The 21,407-nt window shown below is 62.8% G+C and overlaps 1 protein-coding gene across 5 annotated transcripts; it reads left to right on the top strand.

The window, feature by feature from the left end:
• Positions 1 to 664: 664 nt before the first annotated feature.
• HDAC5 (histone deacetylase 5) lies at positions 665 to 21,307 on the top strand. 5 transcript variants are annotated; one of them, XM_071577570.1, is made up of 26 exons: positions 665 to 761; positions 2,202 to 2,324; positions 7,342 to 7,559; positions 8,918 to 9,050; positions 9,682 to 9,796; positions 9,893 to 10,020; positions 10,110 to 10,241; positions 11,393 to 11,499; positions 11,916 to 12,044; positions 12,631 to 12,862; positions 13,429 to 13,616; positions 14,152 to 14,427; positions 14,744 to 14,894; positions 15,580 to 15,713; positions 15,795 to 15,915; positions 16,106 to 16,155; positions 16,226 to 16,333; positions 17,132 to 17,187; positions 17,301 to 17,388; positions 17,472 to 17,591; positions 17,681 to 17,778; positions 18,257 to 18,375; positions 18,453 to 18,586; positions 18,818 to 18,902; positions 19,158 to 19,311; positions 19,933 to 21,307. In XM_071577570.1, the coding sequence occupies exons 1-26, from the start codon at positions 665 to 667 to the stop codon at positions 19,970 to 19,972; spliced, it is 3,336 nt and encodes a 1,111-aa protein (XP_071433671.1). In that variant the 3' UTR covers positions 19,973 to 21,307. The 5 variants fall into 5 exon arrangements, with proteins under 5 accessions (XP_071433671.1, XP_071433674.1, XP_071433673.1 ...); XM_071577573.1 differs by lacking the exon at positions 665 to 761 and adding an exon at positions 4,770 to 4,844 and having other exon boundaries at positions 2,212 to 2,324; positions 11,919 to 12,044; XM_071577572.1 differs by lacking the exon at positions 665 to 761 and adding an exon at positions 4,770 to 4,844 and having other exon boundaries at positions 2,212 to 2,324; positions 11,919 to 12,044; positions 14,702 to 14,894.
• The last annotated feature ends 100 nt before the right edge of the window (positions 21,308 to 21,407 follow it).

Here is a 21,407-nt window from a genome sequence, read left to right as displayed (position 1 = left end):
TGCACACACGTCTCTGTGTTTCCCTAGCATGCATGTGCCTCTGTGTGTTTGGGTCTTGCACATGTGTGTGTGGCTGTGTGTGTCTTGCACACAACTGTCTCTGTGTGTCCTCTTGCCCCGTGTGTGCCTCTGTGTGTTTGGGTCCTTGCATGTGTGTCCCTGTGTGTCCCCTGGACACACGTGCCTCAGTGTGTTTGGTCCTGCATGTGCACGTGTGTGTGTCTTGCACACGTGTGCGATGACACGCCAGCCCCACATGCTGCCTGCCAGCCCCATGTAGAGTCACACACACGTGCACCTGCCCACACGTGCCACTGTGCACATGCTTGGCCTTGCACACACAGTTGTGAGTGCACACGTGTGTGGTTCCCTGCTGGCCTGTTGCACATACATGTCCACACGTGTGTGTTCCCCTGCAGGACTGGTAACACCAATCACCTGGGCACACCCACTCACACTCACGCACCTTCGCACTCCCCCCCACGTGTGACACCGTTTCACTGACACCCTTTCACACTCACCCTCCCTGCGGCCCCTTTAAGACCCTCCTTAAGCCCCGCCCTTCCTTTTAAGCCACGCCCCCAGAGGGGGGTGCCCCCCCCTCCCCGCGCTGGGCTATTTTTAGCGCCGGGCGCCGTCACGTGACCCGGAGTGACGTCACCGAATGTTGTTGTCGGGGCGGGCGGGGCCGCGCGGCGAAGATGGAGGAGGAGGAGGGGGGGCGGCGGGGCGCGCGCCGGGCGGCACCGGGGGGACCCCAGGTACGGGGGGACCGGGGGGACCCCGGGGGGACCCGGGGGCACCATCAGACCGGGGGTGTGGGCAGTGTCGTGATCCCCCGTGCATTGGTGGGGAGGCTGCAATGTCGGAGGTCCGAAGCGGTTTGGGGCCCTTTGGGGTGGGGTGTGTGCAGTGGGGAGGGGGGTTGCAATGTGGGGGTCACTGTGCGGGTGGAGGGTGCGGTGTGGTGGGGCTTTGCATCGTGTGGAACGGGAGGGGAGGGGGAGCAGGGGCATGCGATGAGGGGCCCCTGTGCGGGTTTGGGGGTGGGGGTGTAATGGGGGGACACCCCTGTGAGGGGCGGGGGATGGTGCAGGGGGGGGCCAGTGTGGCTCGGGGATCCCTGTGTGGTTTGGAGGGGGCTGCAATGGGGGTCTCGGTGTGGTGGATGGGGGGCTGCACTGAGGGTCCCAGTGCGGGACCGCAATGGGGGACCCCAGTGCGGGTCAGGGGGGGTCCTGTGCATTCCGGGGTCCGGGTGCGGCTCGGGGGGAGGCCAGTCCGTGCAGTGGTGGGGCCCTGCAGCCCAGAGGGGTCCCTGTGCAGTTTCGGGGGGCCCTGCAATTTCGGGGGGTCCTGCTGCGGTAGGGGGGTCCCAGTGCTGTTCGGCGAGGCCCTGTAATGAGGGGCTCCGATGCGGGTCGGAGGGATCGGTGCGGGTCGGGGGGATCGGTGCGATGGGCTTTGCTCCGTGCATTGGAAAGGAGGGGTCTGTGCAGTGTCGGGGGGCTCTGCAGTGTCCGGGGGACCCTGCAATGTCGGGGGGCCCTGCAATGTCGGGGGGCCCGTGCGCCAGCGCGGCGGCAGCTCCGCAGCGCGGCCCGTTTGCGGCGGGGGGGTCGGGAGGGCCCCGCTGCACCAGCGTGTGTGTCCTGTCCTGTCCTGTCCCCTCCCCAGCGTGGGGTTCGTCCTGCCGCGTGGCCCCCACGCGTGGCGCTCCCCGACCCCCATCTCGGGGCAATGCCGCGGTTTTGGGGGGGCTGCAGCACCGGGGGCTTCGTGGGGGGGGGGCAGCCACAAGTGTGTGTGACCCCCCTCCACCCATGTCCTTATGGGGGTCCCACCCGTGTCCTTTTGGGGTGGCACCGTGAAGGGGGTCCTTCCCTTCCCTGCCAGCCCCCCGGGCTCCCCCTTTGTGCCCTGCCCTCCCTGCTTTTTGTGCAGAGCTTTGGATGCTGCTGCCGACCCACCAGGACCCCTCAGCCCCCCTAGTTCTCCTCTGACCCCCAGGTCCCTTCTGGGGGTGCCCACAGGTCCCTTTGTCCCCGGGGGCAGCAGACCGGAGCAGGGCCACATCCTGCCACTGCCGGGTGCTCAGGGGCTGGAGGGGGAGGCTCAGTGCTGGTTCCAGCCCCCCCTTATTTGCTGCTGGGGGAGATCTGGGGGGTCCCAGGGTGCTGACAGGCTGCTTGGTCCCGCAGGGCTCCCGGGCGGCGCGGGCACAGCCCCGGTGCCCCGGCCGGCACTGACGGCCTCACCGGACACGCGCCTCTCCGCACCCCCCCGGCACCCGCCGGCCACCATGGACCCCCAGAGCGACACAGGTGAGACTCAGGGACCCCGGGATAGGGGGGCTGCACCTCGGCATGGCTCTGCCAGGCATTGTGCCGGGGCACAGCTGTGTCCCTCCTGCGCTTTGCGTGTCCCTACTGTGTCCCTGAAGCCCCTCGCTGTGCCACCCACCAGGCTCAGGGTTCCGGGGTACCCTGGCAGTGTCCCACCCGCCCACCATGGCACATCTGTGCCCGCAGCCGCCGTGTGGGTGTCACCGTGCCAGACAGGCATGTGGCAAGCACCGGGGGGCACAGGGGTTGTGCCAGCCAGCCCCTCCCCCGGGTATCCTGAGCCATGCCAGCCAGCCCCTTCCCGGTTTTCCCAGGGCTCCCTGGCGTCTTCCCACCGCAAAGGGAAACTGAGGCACAGCTCCTTGTCACCGGCGTGGCACGGCTCAGGCATGGCTCTTTACGCGGGGTCCCCTCGGTGCCACGCGTGGGGACAGCTGTGGTGACCACAAGAGCTGTGCCCGCGCTGTCCCGGCTCCCGCTGGCTCCCTGGCAGAGCCGCCCTGTAATTATCCCGGTGGGAACTCCGGCGACATCTGGACGGGCGCGTGTCCCCCTCCCACCCCGGCTGGGGCCACGCGGCACCGCCGACCCCCGCGGGCTCCGGAGGGGAACCTGAGGCACGAGGTGATGGCAGAGCCCCATGTCCTGCTGGATGGACTCGTTGCCGGTTGGGGACAGGCGTGTGTGTCCCCTCTGCCCCCAAACCGCCCTGTTTGCCGCCAGCCGGTATTTTTGGAGCGGCCGCAGGGCTGGAGCGTCGCCCGGCCGTGCCTGGCACGGGGCTGGCACGCGGCGTGATGGCACAGGGACACGGTGGCACGGGGACATGGCTTGGCTGTCTCTGCCATCCCTGGGACACTTTTCTTGGGGTCCCCCTCCTGGCTGTGGCTTTGGGTTTGTCTCTGGGGGGGTTTGGGGACCCCTCCGGAGGTGCTGTGACACTCTGGCTGCTGTGGTGACTTAGGCAGGTCTCAGCTGGGCTGGGTCCAGCCTGGGGACGTGGCAGAGGCCACCCATAAGCCTGGGGGTCCTCAGTCATGCCCTGGGGTCTCTGTGCCCCCAGGACTCTCCAATTGCACCTTTTTTCTTTGCTCATCCCAAAACCAGACAGGTCCTGTGGGTGCTGGTACCATACTGGATGTTCCATCCTGGATGTGCAGCCCCTTCCTCTCCCCTTCATCCCTCCTGGTGTGTCTGGGGGTCCCCACTGTTCCCCCCCCATCCCCCTGAGGGTCATCCCCATGCCCCAGATGTGCCACCACCTCTGGATGGTGCTTCATGGGCTGGGTCACCCCCGTGCCCTGCTGTGAGAGCCAGGAATGGGGTCTGGGAGGCAGAATGAGGGTCCAGCAACCAGGAAAGGAGTCCAGGAGCTGGGAAGGGGGTCCAGGAGCCAGGAGGGCCCATTCCCGCGGCCTCCTGCCCGCTGGCAGCACCAGAAATAGCCAGGCTGACGTCAAGCCCCAAAGCACCCCGGGGGGGGGAGCAGCGGGGAGGGGGGACGGGGGGTGTCCCAGAAATATCCCGGCTATTAAAAGTCTTGGCTTGGGATTAACGTGCTGGTAAATAAACGTGGCGGCTGCCGGGGGGGGAGGTTACACATGGCTGGGGCATTGGCGGGGGGGGGTTCACCATTCCCAAAAGGGGGGCCCCCCACACCTCAACCCATTGTCATCCTCCTGGCTTGTCCCCCTGGAGCTGCTTCGGGACACTGATCCTGTGGGAGATGTGCTGAGTTGGCATCTGTGCCCCCCTTTCCTTCTGTCTCCCTGAGGGGTGTCTTTTTTGGGGGAAGGCAAGGGATCCTGGGAAGGGGGAGGGAGGGGATGTCTTTGCTTTCATTTTGCTAAAGTGGGGGTTAATCCCCTTCTGCACATCCCAGTCTTTATTCCCAGCAGTGCTGATGCGGATTAATGTCCCTGGCAATTAGGGGGATGTGGAGTGGGGAGGTGGGATGGGGATGGGGGGTCGTGAGGATCCCAGGCCCCCCACAGCCCCCCCCATGCAGGGCAGCTGCTGTGCTCTGTCCACTGGGCAGTTTGGGGGTGCAGCTGGGTCTTGGGGGGGTGCACAGAGCACCCCATCCCGCGGGATGCACCGTGGCCCCCCCGGCACAATTCCCTATTTATAGCCGGCTCCTCCCGTGCGCCGGCTATTTCCAGGCGCCAGAGAGAATAGCCTGGATGGGGGGGCAGGAGGGGACATGGAGGGGGCTGTGGGCCCTGCCCTGCCTGGAACTGGGGGGCTGCATCCGTTCCTGTCACTCCAAGGGGTGCTCTGTGACCCCCAACCAGCATCTCCCTCTCCCTCCCCACTAAGAGAGCAATGGAAGGGTCTGGGGGGGTGAGGCTTGGTCTGGGGGTGCATGTGCCCCCCAGCCCCCCTGTGGTGCCATTCAGCGGGGACACGGGTGTCTCTCCACAGAGGGGGGGTCTGGCCGTGAGCCCCCGCTGGAGCTCCTGCCCTGCACCCCGCTGCACGTGGCCCTGCCCGCCCCAGGTGAGTGGGGGGCTTGGCTCCCTGTGCCCCCAAACCCCTGTTACACTCTCTCCTCAAAATCCAGTGACACCCCTTGGTGAGGTGTGAATGTAACACTGTGGAGGGATGTGCAAGGGGGAGAGCTGCTCCCCTTGGATGGGTGTGGGCAGATGTGCAAGGGGGAGAGCTGCTCCCCTCGGATGGGTGTGGGCAGATGTGCAAGGGGGAGAGCTGCTCCCCTCGGATGGGTGTGGGCAGGTGTGCAAGGGGGAGAGCTGCTCCCCTCGGATGGGTGTGGGCAGATGTGCAAGGGGGAGAGCTGCTCCCCTCGGATGGGTGTGGGCAGGTGTGCAAGGGGGAGAGCTGGTCCCGTTGTGTGGCTGTGCACAGGTGTGCAAGGGGAAGAGCTGCCCTCCTTGCACAGGTGTGCACAGGTGTGCAGGAGTACTCACTGTCTGTGCATGGGTGTGGAAGGGCGTAGCTGTTGTTTCACAAGTGTACATGAGTGTGCAAAGGGAAGAGCCCCACCTTGCACAAATGCACGTGCAGGGTCCAGTTGCCCCCAGCCCTTGGGGTACTGCCCTCCATGGTGGGGATGGATTGCGGGGTCCCGAGGAAGGTCCCTACCCCCTCCTGTGTCCCCATTCCATGGGACACCCCCTTTGTGCCCACAGGGACCTGCCTTCATTTTGTGAGGCCCTGGGCACTGAGGGGTTAAGCAGCCCCTGCTCAGGGTTGGGGGGGGCACAGGGTGGGGTTCTCCCTGCAGGGTGAGGTGGTGGCCCCAATCTGGTGCTATCCCAAAGCCACCAGTAACCCCAGAGTGCTGGGTTGGCTCCTCCAGGGTGTATTTTTAGCCCCCCCCCAGGTGCTGCCCATCCCCCCGAAGGACTATGTAAGGACCCCCTTATTGTACCCCAACTCCTATTGCTACCCCCTAGACTGGGGCATGTCAGGTCTGGGGGGCTGCAGGAGTACCCCAGTACACCCCCCAAAAAAAAATCTCCCCCCAGGAGAAGCAAAGCCCCCCAAGAGTGACTTGGAGTGGGGAGGGGGGCTGGGGTTTCCCCTCTGGCATGTCCAAGAGTGAGGGGGGGCTGGTACTGATTTGGGAGGGCTGGTTGGTGTCTGGGGGTGCTGGTTACTTTGGGGGTTTGCAGCCTGGTTTAGGGGTGGGTTCATACTGTGGGAGGTCTGGTTGGCATTGGGAAGGGAGTGTGGTTGGTATCTGGAGGTGCTGGTTAGTTTGGGGTGTCCTGCCTGGTTTGGAGGTCTGGCTCATACTGGGAGGGCCTGGTTGGCACTGGGGAGGTGGGGCTGGTTGGTATATGGGGTGGAATGGTTGACACTGGGGAGGCTGGGGGGACTGGCTACCTGGCTTGGGAGGCTGGTTGGTGTGGGGGGGCTGGTTAGCTTGGGAGGAGGTGCTGCCTAGTTTGGGAGGCTGGTTGTTGTATTGGGGGGCTGGTTGGCATTGTGGGGTGCAGCATGACACTGTGCAGGGGGCACTGGCAGGTTTGGGGGAGTCTGGCAGCGGGGAGGGGGCTGGCATGCCCCGAGGGGTCTGTCAGAGCCGGGGTGGGGGGTGCTGGGGGTGCCCCACCTCCACGCAGGGTGACGTCCGTGGGTCCGTCCGGGCACACGTCAGTGCCCGACGTGCGGCCGCGCCAGGTTGGGGGGACTGCGGGCGGGGGGGGCGCATTAACATTCAACGCGTGCCCCCCGCCCCCGCCTTCCTGTTTGCGTGGGGAGGGGGAGGGCCCAGGGTGGAAGGGGGGCGGGCAGGTGGCCCGGACGCTGCGTCCCCTCCCCGTGTCCTTTGCTGATGGTAAAGGGGATGCCTGTGCCCCTCGGTGGTTTAGGGGGGATATTTGGGGGTGGAGGGGCTTGGTCTTGCCACCCCCCTACCCCCCGGCTGCCCTCTGGGTTGGTTGTTGTGTGTTGCAGATGTAAGGGCTTGGATTGGAGGCACCAGCCTGTTTTCTGGGGGGGATGGGGGATGCAACTGAGGCAGTGGGCTGACCCAGGGCTTTGGAACTGGGGGGAGCCCCCCAGGGGTTTCATGGGAGGGGCTGATCAATGAACCCCCCCCCGGTAACCCCCCTCAGCTGCCCATGAGCTGTTCTGCCCATCCCTGGGAATGCCTGGCCTCTGCCCCTCCTGGGAACATCCCCAAACTGCCCCTATGACCCCCCCCATCCCCAAGACACCCCCAAACTGCTCTGGCTCTTCCCGCATCCCTGGGACACCCCAAACCTGTACTGGACTGACACCCGTATCTCTGGAACATCTCCAGACTTTCCCTTTAAAGTTCCAGCCCCCTCCCATCATCCCTGGGACACCCCAAAACCACTCTCAGCTTCCTTCCCATGCCTGAGACAACGCCAAAATACCCCCAGTTTCCCCCCACACTCCCCCAGTCACCCCCAAACTGCCCCTTAAACAAGTCCCTTGAGCCTCCCCAAAACTGCCCCCATGCCATCCCCCCCCGCCTCCGTGACCCGGTGTGGCCCCGCAGGGCCGGAGGGGCCGGGGCCGGGGCTGGAGGCGGCGGGGCCGGAGCCCGCGGGTGTGGATGCGGGGCTGGCGGCGGCGCGGGAGCGGCAGCTGCAGCGGGAGCTGGTGGCCCTGAAGCAGCAGCAGCAGCTCCAGAAGCAGCTGCTCTTCGCCGAGTTCCAGAAGCAGCACGAGCATCTCACGCGCCAGCACCAGGTCCAACTCCAGAAGCACCTCAAGGTGTGACGGGGGGGCACCTGGGGGGTGTGCAGCTGGGGCAGGGGGAGAAGGGGAAGAGGGACTGCAGGGGGATGGAGCTCTGGGGTGTCGTGGGTCTGGGGTGATGGAGCTGTTGGGGGAGATACTGGGGTGATGGAGCTATAGAGAGGAATATGGGGGGTGCTGGAGCTATTGGGGGGCTGATAGAGCAGTGGGGGGTGATGGAGCTCTTGGGAGGGAGGTTGGGGTGCTGGAGAAGTGGAGGATCACTGATCTGGGATGATGGAGCTCTTGGGAGGTTATTGAGGGTGATGTAGCCATGAGGAGATGGATTCTGGGGGTGATGGAGCTGCTGGGAGAGAGGTTGGGGATTGGAGATAAGGGATGTTACTGATCTGGGGCGATGGAGCTGTTGGGGGGTGATACTGGGAGTGATGGAGGTATGGGGGGTGATGGAGATGTGGGGTAGCACCTGTCTGAGGTGATGGAGGTGTTGAAGTGAGATTGGGGATGATGGGGCTGTGGGGTATCACTTGTCTAGAGTGAGGGAGTTAGTGGGTAAGGAGATGAAGAGGTGATGGGGCCATGAGCTGCCACTGGTTTGGGGTCATGGAGCCATGGTGGGGTACTGGGTGTGATGCAGCTATTGCTGGGGATGGAATTGTGGGGTATTACCTGTCTGGGGATTATGGAGCCATTGAGTGGGAAGTTGGGGAGATGGAGACATGGGGTGTTGCTGATCTGGGGGGATGGAGCTCTTGAGGGGAGACTGGGGGTTGATGGGTCTGTGTGGATTGATCCTGGGGCTGATGGAGCTCTTGAGGGGAGACTGGGGGTTGATGGATCTGTGTGGATTAATCCTGGGGGTGATGGAGCTCTTGGGGGGAGACTGGGGGTTGATGGATCTGTGTGGATTGATCCTGGGGGTGATGGAGCTCTTGGTGGGAGACTGGGGGTAGATCAATCTGTGTGGATTGATCCTGAGGATGATGGAGCTCTTTGGGGTGATGGAACTGTGGGGGATCGCTTCTGTGGGGTGATGGAACTGTTACGGGGGGGATGGAGCTGTGGGATACCATTTACCTGGGATGGTGGAGCTGTTGGGAGGGAGGTTGGGGAGGATGGAGATATGGGGTATCTCTGATCTGGGGTAATGGAGCTCTTGCAGGGGTCGGGACTGGGGGTGATGGAGCCATTGAGGAGGTTGGGAGAGCCAGAGCCATAGGCCATCATGTTCCTTGGGGTGCTGGAACCGTGGGGTGCCATCCTGGGATAACAGATAACAGGTGGGGAGCAGGGGGCAGGGCAGTGTATCCCCCCTGGTGTGGCCATGCTCTGGGGGTCCCATCCCTGTGCCCCCTGTGCCCCCTGCCCTGCAGCAGCAGCAGGAGGCCCTGGCCGCGCGCCGGCAGCAGGAGCTGGAGCAGCAGCGGCAGCGGGAGCGGCAAGAGCTGGAGCAGCAGCGCCTGGAGCAGCTCCAGAGCCTGCGCCCCAAGGACAGGGGCCGTGACAGTGAGCAGGCGGTGGGGGGGAAGCAGAGGGGCTGGGGGCATCCAGGGGGCTGGGGAGGGGGCTGGTAGTAATCAGAGGTGGGGGTGAGTTGGGGGAATGGGAGGCAGTGGGGTCCAGTGGGGCAGTGGGACTGGGGGAACTGGTGGGAATTGAGGCTGGGGGATTGTTGTGGACTGTGGAGCTGTGGGGTGGATCTGGGGGAACGGGAGGCAACAGGATCTGGGTGGAAGTGGGGCTGTGGGGAGCTGGTAGTGATGGGGGCTGGGGAGTGGAGGCGGGGCTGGTGGGGCAGTGGGCTTTGGGTGGGGGCAGTGGGATTGGGGGTACCTGCAGGGGACAGGTAGGAAGCGGGAGGTGGGGGGCAATGGAGGCTGGGGGAATGGGGACAGTGGGCTTGGGGGCAACAAGGTGGCTGTGGGAAATGGAGCCTGGTGGCATCTGGGGCTGGGGTGCTGGGGGGTGGTTTGGGGAGAAGAGAGACAGTGGACTCAGGGTGGGATGGGAGGCCGTGGGCTGGCTTGGGGGCACTGGGGACTATGTGCTCAGGGGAAGCAGTGGGACTGGGCAATCTGGAGGCACCTGTGGGGCTGTAGGGGAATGTGCTGCCCCTCTGACCCCCCTGTGCCCCCAGGCGCCATTGCCAGCACGGAGGTGAAGCTGAAGCTCCAGGAGTTCCTGCTCAGCAAGACGAAGGAGCCGGGCACTGGCCCTCCAAACCATTCCCTCCCCCAGCACCCCAAATGTTGGTAGGTGCCCCTCAGCCCCATAGAACCCCCCAAACCACCACGGGGGGGGACCCAGGCATCCTAGCAGGGTCTCTGCCGCCTTCCCCCCCCGCCCAGGGCTCACCACACCTCGTTGGACCAGAGTTCCCCCCCGCAGACCGGCAGCCCGGGAACCCCCCCATCCTACAAGCTCCCCCTCCTCGGCACCTACGACGGCCGGGATGACTTTCCCCTGCGGAAAACCGGTGGGTGCCAGCGGGCAGGGAGGGTGTGATGCACCTCCCAGGGTGGAGGGTGACACATTTTGGAGTGACATGTTTTGGGGTCCCCCCAGCCTCGGAGCCCAACCTGAAGGTGCGGTCGCGGCTGAAGCAGAAGGTGGCGGAGCGGCGGAGCAGTCCCCTCCTGCGGCGCCGCGACGGCTCCGTGCTCAGCGCCTTCCGCAAGCGCCACGTGGAGATCACCGGTAAGTTCCCCGGGGCCAGGCGGTGCCACAGGTCACGCCTGGTGCATGCCTGAGGTTGTGGGTTGGGATGCACCACCTGCCTCAGTTTCCCCCCAGATTGCTTCCCTGGAATGCATGGAAGGGACCTGTGTCCTTGTCGTTGTGTGACATGTGTGCTGCTGTACATGTGTGTACACATGTGTGCTGTTGTGTGATGGGAGTGTGCACGTTTGCACACACACTTGTGCACGTGTGTGCTCCTGAACGTGTGTGCTTGTGCAACAGGAGAGCACAGCGCTGCTACACACGTGTGTGGAACATGTGCACACATGTGCTTGTGCAACGTGAGTGCACACGTGCTTGTGTACATGTGTACTTCATGTTTGTGTGCAGGATGAGGAGACGCTGCTGCTGCATGTGCACACATGTGCTTGTGCAACACGAGTGCACAGCTGCTTGTGCACACGTGTACTTCATGTTTGTGTGCAAGATGAGGACATACATGTGTGCATACATGTGCTTGTGCAATATGAGTGCACACATGCTTGTGCACGTGTGTGCTTCTGCACATCTGTGCTTGTGCAGGAGGCCACAGTGCTGCTGCACACGTGTGTGGGACATGCACACACTGGTACATACATGTGCTTGTTGCTGTGTGATTTTTCACATGTGTGCTTGTGCAGCACATGGACACACATCTTTGTGGACAAGCTTATGCAACATGAATGCATGTTTGTACACACACACGTGTGTGTATTCTTGCACATCTGTGCTCATGCAACATATCTGTGCTTTTGCAGTCTATGCTCATGCAACACGTGTGCTTGTGTGCATGTTTGCAACATGAGCATGCACATCACACGTGTGCTTGTGCAACAGGAGGGCACATGCTGCTGCTGCATGTGCTTGTGGAACACGTGCACACACAGAGGCTGGTTCCTGTGTGAGGTTTCTAACATGAGTGTTCATGCAGTGTGTGTGCTCACACATGCTGATGCACGCACTGATTCATGCATGAGCTTTTGCATGTGCATAGTTGTGCCACATGTTGCACAGACATGCTCATGCCCTTCCACACCTTTGCTTGTGCTGGAGTGCCATTGTGCTGTCCCTGCTGTGGGGTGGGGTCCCGGTGTCCCTGTCCCTGTGTGTGACACACGCGTGTGCTGCAGTGTCCTCGGTGTGCAGCAGTGCCCCCGGGTCGGGGCCCAGCTCCCCAAACAGCTCCCATGGTGCCCACAACGGCCTCGCCGCCTCCGTCCCCAACATCCACGCTGAGGTACGGCCTGTGGGGAGGGAGGGAGGGGCACACGTGTGTGCAGGTGTGTGCTGTGAGTGTGCTCAGTGCTCACACGTGTGTGGAGGTGTGCTCGGGGTGTACACATATGTGCAGGCGTGTGCTGCGGGTGTACTCGGAGCGCACGTGTGCTCTGTGTTTAAGGTGCACACGTGTGTTCAGGTGTGTGCTGTCAGTGTGCTCAGTGTCAATGGCACATGCTGGCACACACACTGTCAGTGGTGAGCCCTGGCACACACATGCTTATGGCATGTTATGCCTTGGTGCACACATGCTGATGGTGTGACGTGCCCTCTGCACGTGTGCTGATGGCATGTTGTACCCTGGCATGTGTGCTGATGATGTGACATGCCTCTCACACACGTGCTGACGGTGTGTCCTGCCATGTGGTGCCGCAGCAGCTCCTGCCCCAGCCCCATGCCCTGGCCCTGGACGGGGCCCAGCTCAGCCTCTACACGTCCCCGTCGCTGCCCAACCTGTCCCTGGGTCTGCAGGCCACTGTCACTGTCACCAGCGCCCACCTCCCCGTGAGTGGAGGGCACGGGGACCCTCTGGGGGTGTGGGGACCCCATGGAGGGGTGGCACGGGGACCCTCTGGGGGTGTAGGGCCCCCATGGAGGGGTGACATGGGGACCCTCTGGTGGTGTGGGGACCCCATGGAGGGGTGGCACGGGGACCTGGCACTCCAGAGAGGGGATGTGGGGACCCTCTGAGGGCATAGGGACATGAGGGCTCCACAGGGGGTGGGCACAGGGAGCTGGCATCACATGAAGGGGATGTGGGGGGCCCTATGGGGACCTGGCACCCCATAGGAACCATGAAGTGACCTTACAGGGGAGTGGCGTGAGTATGTGGGGACCCCCTGAGGATGGAGAACCCTGTGGGAGGGATGTGGGAACATAAGGAGGGATGGCACAGGGAGCTGGCATCCCATGGGGAGAGGCATGGAGAGACTCCACATCCATGGGGTGATTGACACAGGGACTTGGAACCCTGTGGGGAGGACATGGGGACCCAAAGGGGTGGCATGGGGACCTGACACCCCATGGAGGGGGATGTGTGGGACCCATGGGGCGATGTGGGGACCCCGCAGTGCCACCTGTGTCCCCTCAGGCATCCCCCAAGCTGTCGCCGCAGGCGGAGGGCGAGCGCCCTGGGGTGCCCCCAGGGGTGTCACCCCTGCGCCCCGGGGCCACCCTCACCGGGAAGTTCCTGAGCACGTCCTCGATCCCGGGGTGCCTGCTGGGAGTGGCACTGGATGGGGACCCCCAGGCCAGCCCCCCGTCCCTGCTGCAGCACGTCCTGCTGCTGGAGCAGGCACGGCAGCAGAGCACCCTCATCGCTGGTGAGGCCCCAGTTCACCCCACTGCCCCTGAGTCTTGTTCCAGTTTCCCCCACCCTGGTCCTACCCCAGTTCCCCCTCAGTTTCCCTCTGATCCTTCCTCAGTTTTCTCCCAGTCCTGCCCTGGTTTCTCCATAGTCCTTTCACAATTTTGCCCTAGTCTTGCCTCAGTTTCCTTCCAGTCCTTCCATGGTCCCTCCCAGTCCTGCCCCAGTTCTCCCCCAGTCTTGCCTCACTTTCCCCAGTTCTTCCCCTGTCCTTCCCCAGTTTGCCCCAGTCCTGCCCTGATTCTCCCCCTGGTCCTTCCCCACTTTCTCCCCAGTCCTGCCCTGACTTCCTTCCAGTCCTTCCCCACCTTCCTCCCAGTCATGCCACAGTTTGCCCCCATTCTTTCCTCAGTTTTCCCCCAGTCATTCCCCAGTCTTGCCTCGGTTCCCTCCCAGTTCTTCCCCAGTTTCCCCCCATCCTGCCTCGGTTTCCCCTGCTTACACCCCCTTCAACCCTCACCCCCAGCAGCACTGGGGGGCATGGGGGGGTGCCAGGCGCCCCACTGACCCCATGCCCCCCAGTGCCCCTGCACGGGCAGTCCCCGCTGGTGACGGGGGAGCGTGGAGGGGGTCCCCGTGGGAACAAACTGCCTCGGCACCGGCCCTTGAGTCGCACCCAGTCGTCCCCACTGCCCCAGAGCCCCCAGGCCCTGCCCCATGGCCCCCTGCAGCACCACTTCCTCGACAAGCAGCAGGTCCAGCTGGGCAAGGTGGGCATGGGGTGGTTATGGGGTGAGCGTGGGGCTGGCACTGGGGTGGGCACAGGATGAGCATGGGATATACATGATATGGGGAATGGGGTGTGGGATGGGTGTGGGGTGCGTGGGGAATGAGAATGGGGTGTGGGATGTATGTGGAGTGGCTGTGGGGCATGGGATACATGTGGGATGGGAGTGGGGTTAGGGTGAGCATGGGTTGGGTATCAGGCAATGGGGGTCAGGAATCAGTGGGGCACCCCATAACTCCGTAAATACAGCTGAAGGGGTGAGGGGGTGGGTTGCAAGCAGGACAGACTGAGGCAGGGGAGGGGAAACTGAGGAAGACCGAGGAGAGGTGGGCACAGGGTATGGGGGTGTATGTGGATTGGCTGTGGGGTATCTATGGGGCACGGGGTGGGCATGGGCTACACAGGGGGTGGGCCATGGAGTGGGTACGGGGTCTCTGTGGGGCATGGAGTGGGCACAGAGTGGGGCAGATATGGGCTGTAGGGGTGCAGGCGGGTCATTGAAGGCCCCCTGCCCCCAGCTTCTCCCCAAGGCGGGGGAGCTGGCACGGCAGCCCCCCACCCACCCCGAGGAGACGGAGGAGGAGCTGACGGAGCAGCAGTCACCCCCCCCAGGCGAGGGGGTCCCCCCTGGCCCTCCCCTTGGCCCCTCCCTCACCCTCATCTCCCCGGAGGCCGGGGACCCCCCGGAGCAGCTGCAGGACCCCAAGGGCTGTCAGGAGCTGGGTGACAGTGGGGACGAGGCCGAGGGCACTGGGGACCCTGACGTAACGGAGCTGGGGGTCACCTACAAGCAGGTGAGAATTTTGGGGGGCCCAAATCCCCCCAAAGTCCCTAAATCCCCTTCAAACTCTTGCACGAGCATCCTGTGCATCCCTTGCCCCCGCTCTCCACCCAGCTGTGTCCCCCCCCCCCCCCATTTTTGGGGGTCTGGCCTCACCGACTGCCGCAGTGATGACTCGGAAGGGTCGGTGACTCATCCCCCCCTCTGTCCCCTGTCCCTGCCACCCCCGCACTGACCCCCCCCCCCCCCCATCCCCTGCCATGACTCATCCCCCGCCCCCTCCTCAGCCGTGGGGGCTGATGGGGGGGCCGGGTTGGGGTCCCCCCCAGGTGTACCCTGAGGCGCCGCTGCAGCTTTACCCCACACCCCCCCTGGGGGTCCTGGCACTGTCCCACCCGGCCCTCGCCCGCACCCAGTCGTCCCCTGCCAGCGTCAAGCCCCCCGCGCCTGAGGGGCCCCCCAAGCACCTCTTCACCACAGGTATGGGGGGCACTTGGGGAGGTTTCTGTCCTGTGGGGTGCCCCAGCGTTTGAAGGGGGTGAGGGTCCCTCTGTCCCTTGCGGTGCCTTTGTCCCTTGAGGTCCCACATCCCTCAGGGTGACATGGGGTGCTCCTGTCCCATGGGGTGTCCCCTGTCCTCTGGGGTGTCCCCTGCCCCATGATATCCCCCTGTATCTCAGAATCCCTCTGTCCCATGAGTGCCTCACCCCACAGTAGACCCCAGGGATGTCTGAGGGTTCTGTTTCTTGGTAGGTTTGGGGGTAACCCTGTCCCCTGGGATCCCCTTATCCCCTGGGGTTCCCAGTCTCTCAGGTCCCTCTGTCACCTGGAGTTCCCCATCCTTTGGGGTGCCCATGTCCCACTGGGTGCTCTCTCCCATAGGGTTTCCCATCCCTCAGGATGCCTGGAATTCTCCTTGTCCCACAGGATCCCCCTATCCAGCGGGGTTCCCAATACCTCAGGATGCCCAGGGATCCCTGTATCCCAGAGAATCCTTCTGTTCTGGGGTTCCTAATCCCTTGGGGAGCCCAGAAGTGTCCCAATCCCATGGGATCCCTCTATCCCCTGGTGTGCCCTCCATGCCCCATCCCTCGGGGTTGCCCATCCTGGGGTGGGTGGCTGGGGGGTCCGTGGTGGGCCGGTGCCAGGTGTGCTGCTGGCACAGGTGTGGTGTACGACACGTTCATGCTGAAGCACCAGTGCACCTGTGGGAACACCACCATCCACCCGGAGCACGCCGGCCGCATCCAGAGCATCTGGTCCCGGCTCCAGGAGACTGGCCTGCTCGGGAAGTGCGAGGTGAGGGGGCACCCCCTGTCCTGGAAAAGCCCAGGTTGGAATGGGGTGAGCAGGGGCTCACCCCTGTGCCCTCTTTGCCAGCGGATCCGGGGCAGGAAGGCGACGCTGGAGGAGATCCAGACGGTGCACTCGGAGCACCACGCGCTGCTCTACGGCACCAGCCCCCTCAACCGCCAGAAACTGGACAGCAAGAAGCTGCTGGGTGGGTGTTGCGGGGGGCCCTGGACTGCTGGGACCCCTCCTTTGGAAGGGGGGCCACCTTGTTCCCTATTCCATGGGATCCCTCTGTTTCCTGGGGTTCCCAGTCCTCTGGGGTGCCCAGGGTTCCTCCTATCCCCTGGGATCCCCTTGTCCCTGCTGTCCCCATCCCACCACGCTGCTCTACCCCTCAGGTCCCATCACCCAGAAGACGTACGCGGTGCTGCCATGCGGGGGCATTGGGGTGAGTCTGGGGGTGCAGGGTGGGGGTCCCTGGGGTGGCCTGGCCCCGCTGACCCCCAGTGACCCCCCAGGTGGACAGTGACACGGTGTGGAACGAGCTGCACTCGTCGAGCGCGGTGCGCACGGCTGTGGGCTGCCTGCTCGAGCTGGCCTTCAAGGTGGCTGCGGGGGAGCTCAAGGTGAGCACGGGGCTCACACGGCAGCCTTGCACACTCACCTGGGCTGTGGCAGTCCTTGTACACACTCCTGTGCATGTGTGCTGCCTTGCACACTCATTTAGGGTGTGGCAGTCCTTGTCTGCACTGGTATGTGTGTGTGCTGCCTTGCACACTCACCTGGGCTGTGACAGTCCTTGTGCACACTGGTATTGTGTGTGTGCTGTCTTGCACACTCACCTGGGCTGTGACAGTCCTTGTGCACACTGGTATTGTGTGTGTGCTGCCTTGCACACTCATTTGGGGTGTGACAGTCCTTGTGCACACTGGTATTGTGTGTGTGCTGCCTTGCACACTCATTTAGGCTGCAATGACCCTTGTGCAAGTCTGTGCACACCTGTGCTGTTTCCTTGTGTGCACACCTGGGGCGCAGTGCTCCTTGTCCCAAGTTGTGTGCAGACATGCTGCTGTCTTGCACATGTCCCTCTGTGTCCCACAAGAGTCCCTCTGTCCCCATACCACATGTCCCTGTGTGTCCACTTGTTTCTCTGTGTCATGTGTCCCTTTGTCCCTCTCTGTCCCCACACCACATGTGTCCCTTTGTGTCCCACACCACATGTCTCTGTGTCCTTACACCACTTCTCAGAGTCGGAGGCTCACAGAATATTCTGAGTTGGAAGGGACCCACAAGGATCATCGAGTCCAGCTCTTAAGTGAATGGCCCTGTGTGTCCTTCTCTGTCCCACATTGTCCCATGCATGTCCTGTGTCCCACACATGTTGCTGTCTGTCCCACACATTGTCCCTCTCTCTGTCCCCCCAGAATGGCTTTGCTGTCATCCGGCCCCCAGGCCACCACGCCGAGGAGTCCACAGCCATGTGAGTGTGGGAACAGGGCTGGGACCCCCACCCAGGGAAGGACCTCATAGTGTCCTGTGGGGTCACAGGGGCCACCCCACCACTGACTGTCCCATGTCGTCTCTTGTCCCCAGGGGCTTCTGCTTCTTCAACTCAGTGGCCATCTCGGCCAAGCTGCTGCAGCAGCGGCTCAGTGTGGGCAGAATCCTCATCGTGGACTGGGTAGGGGGGACAGGGGGACCTCCCACAGGTGATGGGGACCCTGTGGGTGGGTGGGAGTCCCTGACATCAGAGGTGCCCCCCAGGACATCCACCACGGGAATGGGACCCAGCAGGCCTTCTACAGCGACCCCCACGTCCTCTACATCTCCCTGCACCGCTACGACGATGGCAACTTCTTCCCAGGCAGTGGAGCCCCTGAGGAGGTATAGGGGAGTTTGGGGGGGTGGGTGTCCCCTTGTGCCCCTCCCTGGCCCTGGAGTGGCACAGGGGGGTCACCTGTGGCTGTGCCCAGGTGGGCAGCGGGCTGGGAGTGGGCTACAACATCAACATCGCCTGGACTGGCGGCGTGGACCCCCCGATTGGGGATGTGGAATATCTGACTGCTTTCAGGTAGGAATCTGGGGGTGGCCTGAGCCTTTGGGGGATCCCTGGGCTCGGGTCCTCATGTTCTTGGGAGGGTTCCTGCACCCTTGGGGGGTTTCTGCATCCCAGAGTGGGGGTGTCCCCATGCCCTTGAGGGAGGATCACTACACCCCAGGGAGTTCCCTGTGTTCTGAGGGGGTCCTCATGCCCTTGTGGGAGGGGTCCCTGCATCCTGAGAGCATCCGCATGCCCTTGGGGAGGGGTCCCTACACACCAAGGGGATTCCATGTCTTGAGGGGGACTGTGCCCTGGGGATTGTCCCTGTGTTCTTGGGGTGTTCCCTGACCCCGGGGGGATCCTCATGTCCTGTGGGAGGTTTCTGCACCCTGGGAGGATCCGTGTCCTGGGGGTGGTCCCTGCATCCTGAGGGTTCCCTGTACCCTGGGAAGAGTCCTTGCACCTCTGGGGGGATCCCTGAGCCCCTGGCTGACCCAGTGCCCCCCAGGACGGTGGTGATGCCCATTGCCAACGAGTTCTCCCCGGATCTGGTGCTGGTCTCCGCTGGCTTCGACGCCGTCGAGGGCCACCTGTCCCCCCTTGGTGGCTACTCTGTCACCGCCAAGTGTGAGTGGGGTCCGGGGGCATCCTGGGCTGGGGACCCCGGCCTGGCCACCCCTCACCCCCTCCCTGTTGCCCTCCAGGTTTCGGGCACCTGACGAAGCAGCTGATGATGCTGGCGGGGGGCCGGGTGGTGCTGGCGCTGGAGGGGGGGCATGACCTGACGGCCATCTGTGATGCCTCTGAGGCTTGTGTCTCTGCCCTGCTCGGCCTGGAGGTATGTGAGGGCATCCCTGGGGACCCCCCAGACCCTGGGGACACCACCAACCCCTGGGGACCCCCCCAACCCAGGGGCAGGGTGAATTGGGGTGCACATCCCATGTCGTGCCTGTTTCCCCTCGTGGATTGGGATGGGGGAGCTGTGGTCCTGTCCCTGCTCTCAGGGGGAGGTGGTTTGGGAGTGCTGGTGGCAGTTTTGGGTGACTGATGTGTGTCCCCTCCTCCCCAGCTGGAGCCCCTGGATCCATCCCTCCTGCAGCAGAAGCCGAATGTGAATGCAGTGGCCACGCTGGAGAAGGTCATCGAGATCCAGAGTGAGAATGGGGGGCAGGGGTGAACCCTCATGGGGTCCCCAGGGCTGATTCTATCATGGGGAAGCACAGAGGGGTCATTGGGGAAACCCAGCAGGGCTGCCCTGAGTTTGTCCTTGTTTTAGGAGGAGCTGGAGGGTCTCCTGCACTGCCAGTGGGATCCTGGGGGGGTCCCTGGGGCTGTCCCACCTGAGGGGTTCCTGAGGGTCCCCTGGGTCCATCCCAGCCATGGGGTCCCCTGTCACGCTCCCCCCACAGGCAAGCACTGGGGATCTGTCCGGCGCTTCGGGGCCACTGTGGGCCGGTCCCTGCTGGAGGCCCAGCGTGGGGAGACCGAGGAGGCTGAGACAGTGACGGCCATGGCTCTGCTCTCAGTGGACACCGAGCAGGGTGGGAGAGACCCCCAGCCCAGGTACGGCCCCAGGGACCCCCCTGGGTGTGGGGGACACGTGTCCCTGGGGTGGGCATGGAGCTGTGTCTGTCACTGGGAGGGGGACACACATCTGTGGGGTGTACATGGAACCACATGTTTGTCACTGGGGGCAGGAGGATGTCTCTGTTCTTGGGGTGTGCATGGAACCACATGTGTCATTGTGGGGAAGGGACACATGTCTCTGGGGTGGGCATGGAGCCACATGTGTGTATTCAGGGGGGTCACATGACCCTGGGGTGTGCATGGAACCACATGTGTCATTGTGGGGAAGGGACACATATCTCTGGGGTGGGTGTGGAGCAACATGTCTGTGTTCAGGGGTGGGACATGTCCCTGGGGTGTGCATGGAACCACATGTTGTGTCATTGTGGGACTGTGTGTTCCCCTGGGCTGTGCATGGAGCCATGTGTGTCCTCTTGGACATGTGTGTCACATGGACTTTGCATGGGACCCATGTGTGTCCTTGGAGGGTAATGTATGTTCCCCTGGGATGTTCATGGAGTCACCTGTGTGTTCTGGGACACGCGTGTCCCATGGGTGTGTCCTAGGGGGGCGACAGACATGTGTCCCCTCACTTTGGTGTGTTCCCCCCCTTCCCAGGCCTGTGGAGGAGCCAATGGAGGCCGAGCCCACTCTCTGACCCAACCAGATTGTTCCCACCTCCAAAAAACCAAGAAACACCCAGAAGAGACGAAAAACACACAAAAAAAATCACAGTAAAAGGAAAAAAAAACCAAAAAACAAAAACACTAAAAAAAAAAAAGGCAGAAACCAGAAGGAAAACCAGAAAAAAAAAGAGGAAAATATTTTCTTTTTCTATTAAAAAGAGGAGAAAACCACAAAAAAATCCCCCCGCCCGTCCTGTGCCCCCCGGCTCCCCGCGGTGTTTGCGGTCGTGTCTCTTGTGCAGCAGCAGTTCCACCAGCACCCCCTGCCCCCCCCCGTGTCCCCCCATGTCCGTCGGGTCCCCCCCGTCGCTGCCCAGACCCCCCTGGGGCTCCTCTCTATTTTTTTTAGGGGTTTTTCCTTATTTCCCCTCCTATTTTTTGTGTGACCCCCCCCTCTTTGTTCCCTCCCCAGTTCTGGCATCTGTGCCCCCACCCCCAAGGGAGGCGATGGGAAATATTTGTGCCTTTAATTATTTTTTTTTAATGCCTTAATTTCCCTTAATTTTGGGTTTTCTTAATTTTCTTCTTGGGTTTTTTTCCCTCGGCCTCCCTGTTTGGGACGGGGACATAAGACAAAGGGACAAGCTCTGTCCCCCCCGCCCCCCATCCCTTTGTCACCCCGGCGCCTTTGTTGGGATCAAATTTGTTCTTAGAGGAGGAAAAAGAAAAAAAAGACAAAAAAAAAGAGGAAAAACCACTTTATTTTCCAGTTTTGTCACCAGCCAGAGGGGCCTCGGAGTGATTTTAGCTTTAAAAGAGAGAAAACCACCCAACCCCCCCCTAAAAAGGGATATAATTTTATTACAGATGGATTATTTAATAGTATTTTTTTAACAGGGGGGGTGGAGAGGGGGGACAGGGACAGCGTGTTGAGGGTTAAGTTATTTCAGGGGTGGGGGGAATTTGGGGTGGTCCCCAAGTTAGGAGAGAGGGATGAGTGTGTCCTTGGTCACCTCCCCTAACCCTGGGAGGGGGGAAGGACCCCGGTGTGGGTGAGGAAGGGGTGGGGGGTTCACTGTGGGTGACAGCACTGGGGACACCCCGTGTGTGGTGGGGGGTGGTCTCAGATCCCCATCCCAGGAGGGGGAAGGTCCCCTGGGATGGCAGGGAGGCGGTGCCAGCCCCCCAGCAGCGTGCCTGGCTTGCTTTGGGCTGGTGTCCCCCCTACCCCTGTGTGTCCCCCCTGTGTCCCCCGCCTCGGTTTCTGTCCGTCCCTCCCCGCTCACGCTCGCTCTGGGTCTCGGTTCAGTATTTTGTAAGATGTCACCGATGTTCGTCCTTGTATAAATAAACTGTTTCTGGCAATACCCACCGGCCCCTGCTGCCTTTGGGGGGTGGGGTGGTGATGGTCCCCCTGTGTCCCTTTCGCTGTCCCTGTGTCCCTGTTCCCATCCCTTGGGTGTCCCC

This window comes from Pithys albifrons, chromosome 25, assembly GCF_047495875.1.
Source record: "Pithys albifrons albifrons isolate INPA30051 chromosome 25, PitAlb_v1, whole genome shotgun sequence".
NCBI lineage: Eukaryota > Metazoa > Chordata > Aves > Passeriformes > Thamnophilidae > Pithys > Pithys albifrons.
This window is presented reverse-complemented; position numbering and strand designations above follow the sequence as displayed.

What these genes read in the sequence shown, in the direction of transcription:
- HDAC5 (XM_071577570.1), top strand. Translation starts at nt 665, where the DNA reads ATGTTGTTGTCGGGGCGGGCGGGGCCGCGCGGCGAAGATGGAGGAGGA. An exon ending in TCCCCAACATCCACGCTGAG is followed by an intron (nt 11,500 to 11,915) that starts GTACGGCCTGTG and finishes GTGGTGCCGCAG; the next exon opens with CAGCTCCTGCCCCAGCCCCA. An exon ending in GAATCCTCATCGTGGACTGG is followed by an intron (nt 17,389 to 17,471) that starts GTAGGGGGGACA and finishes GGTGCCCCCCAG; the next exon opens with GACATCCACCACGGGAATGG.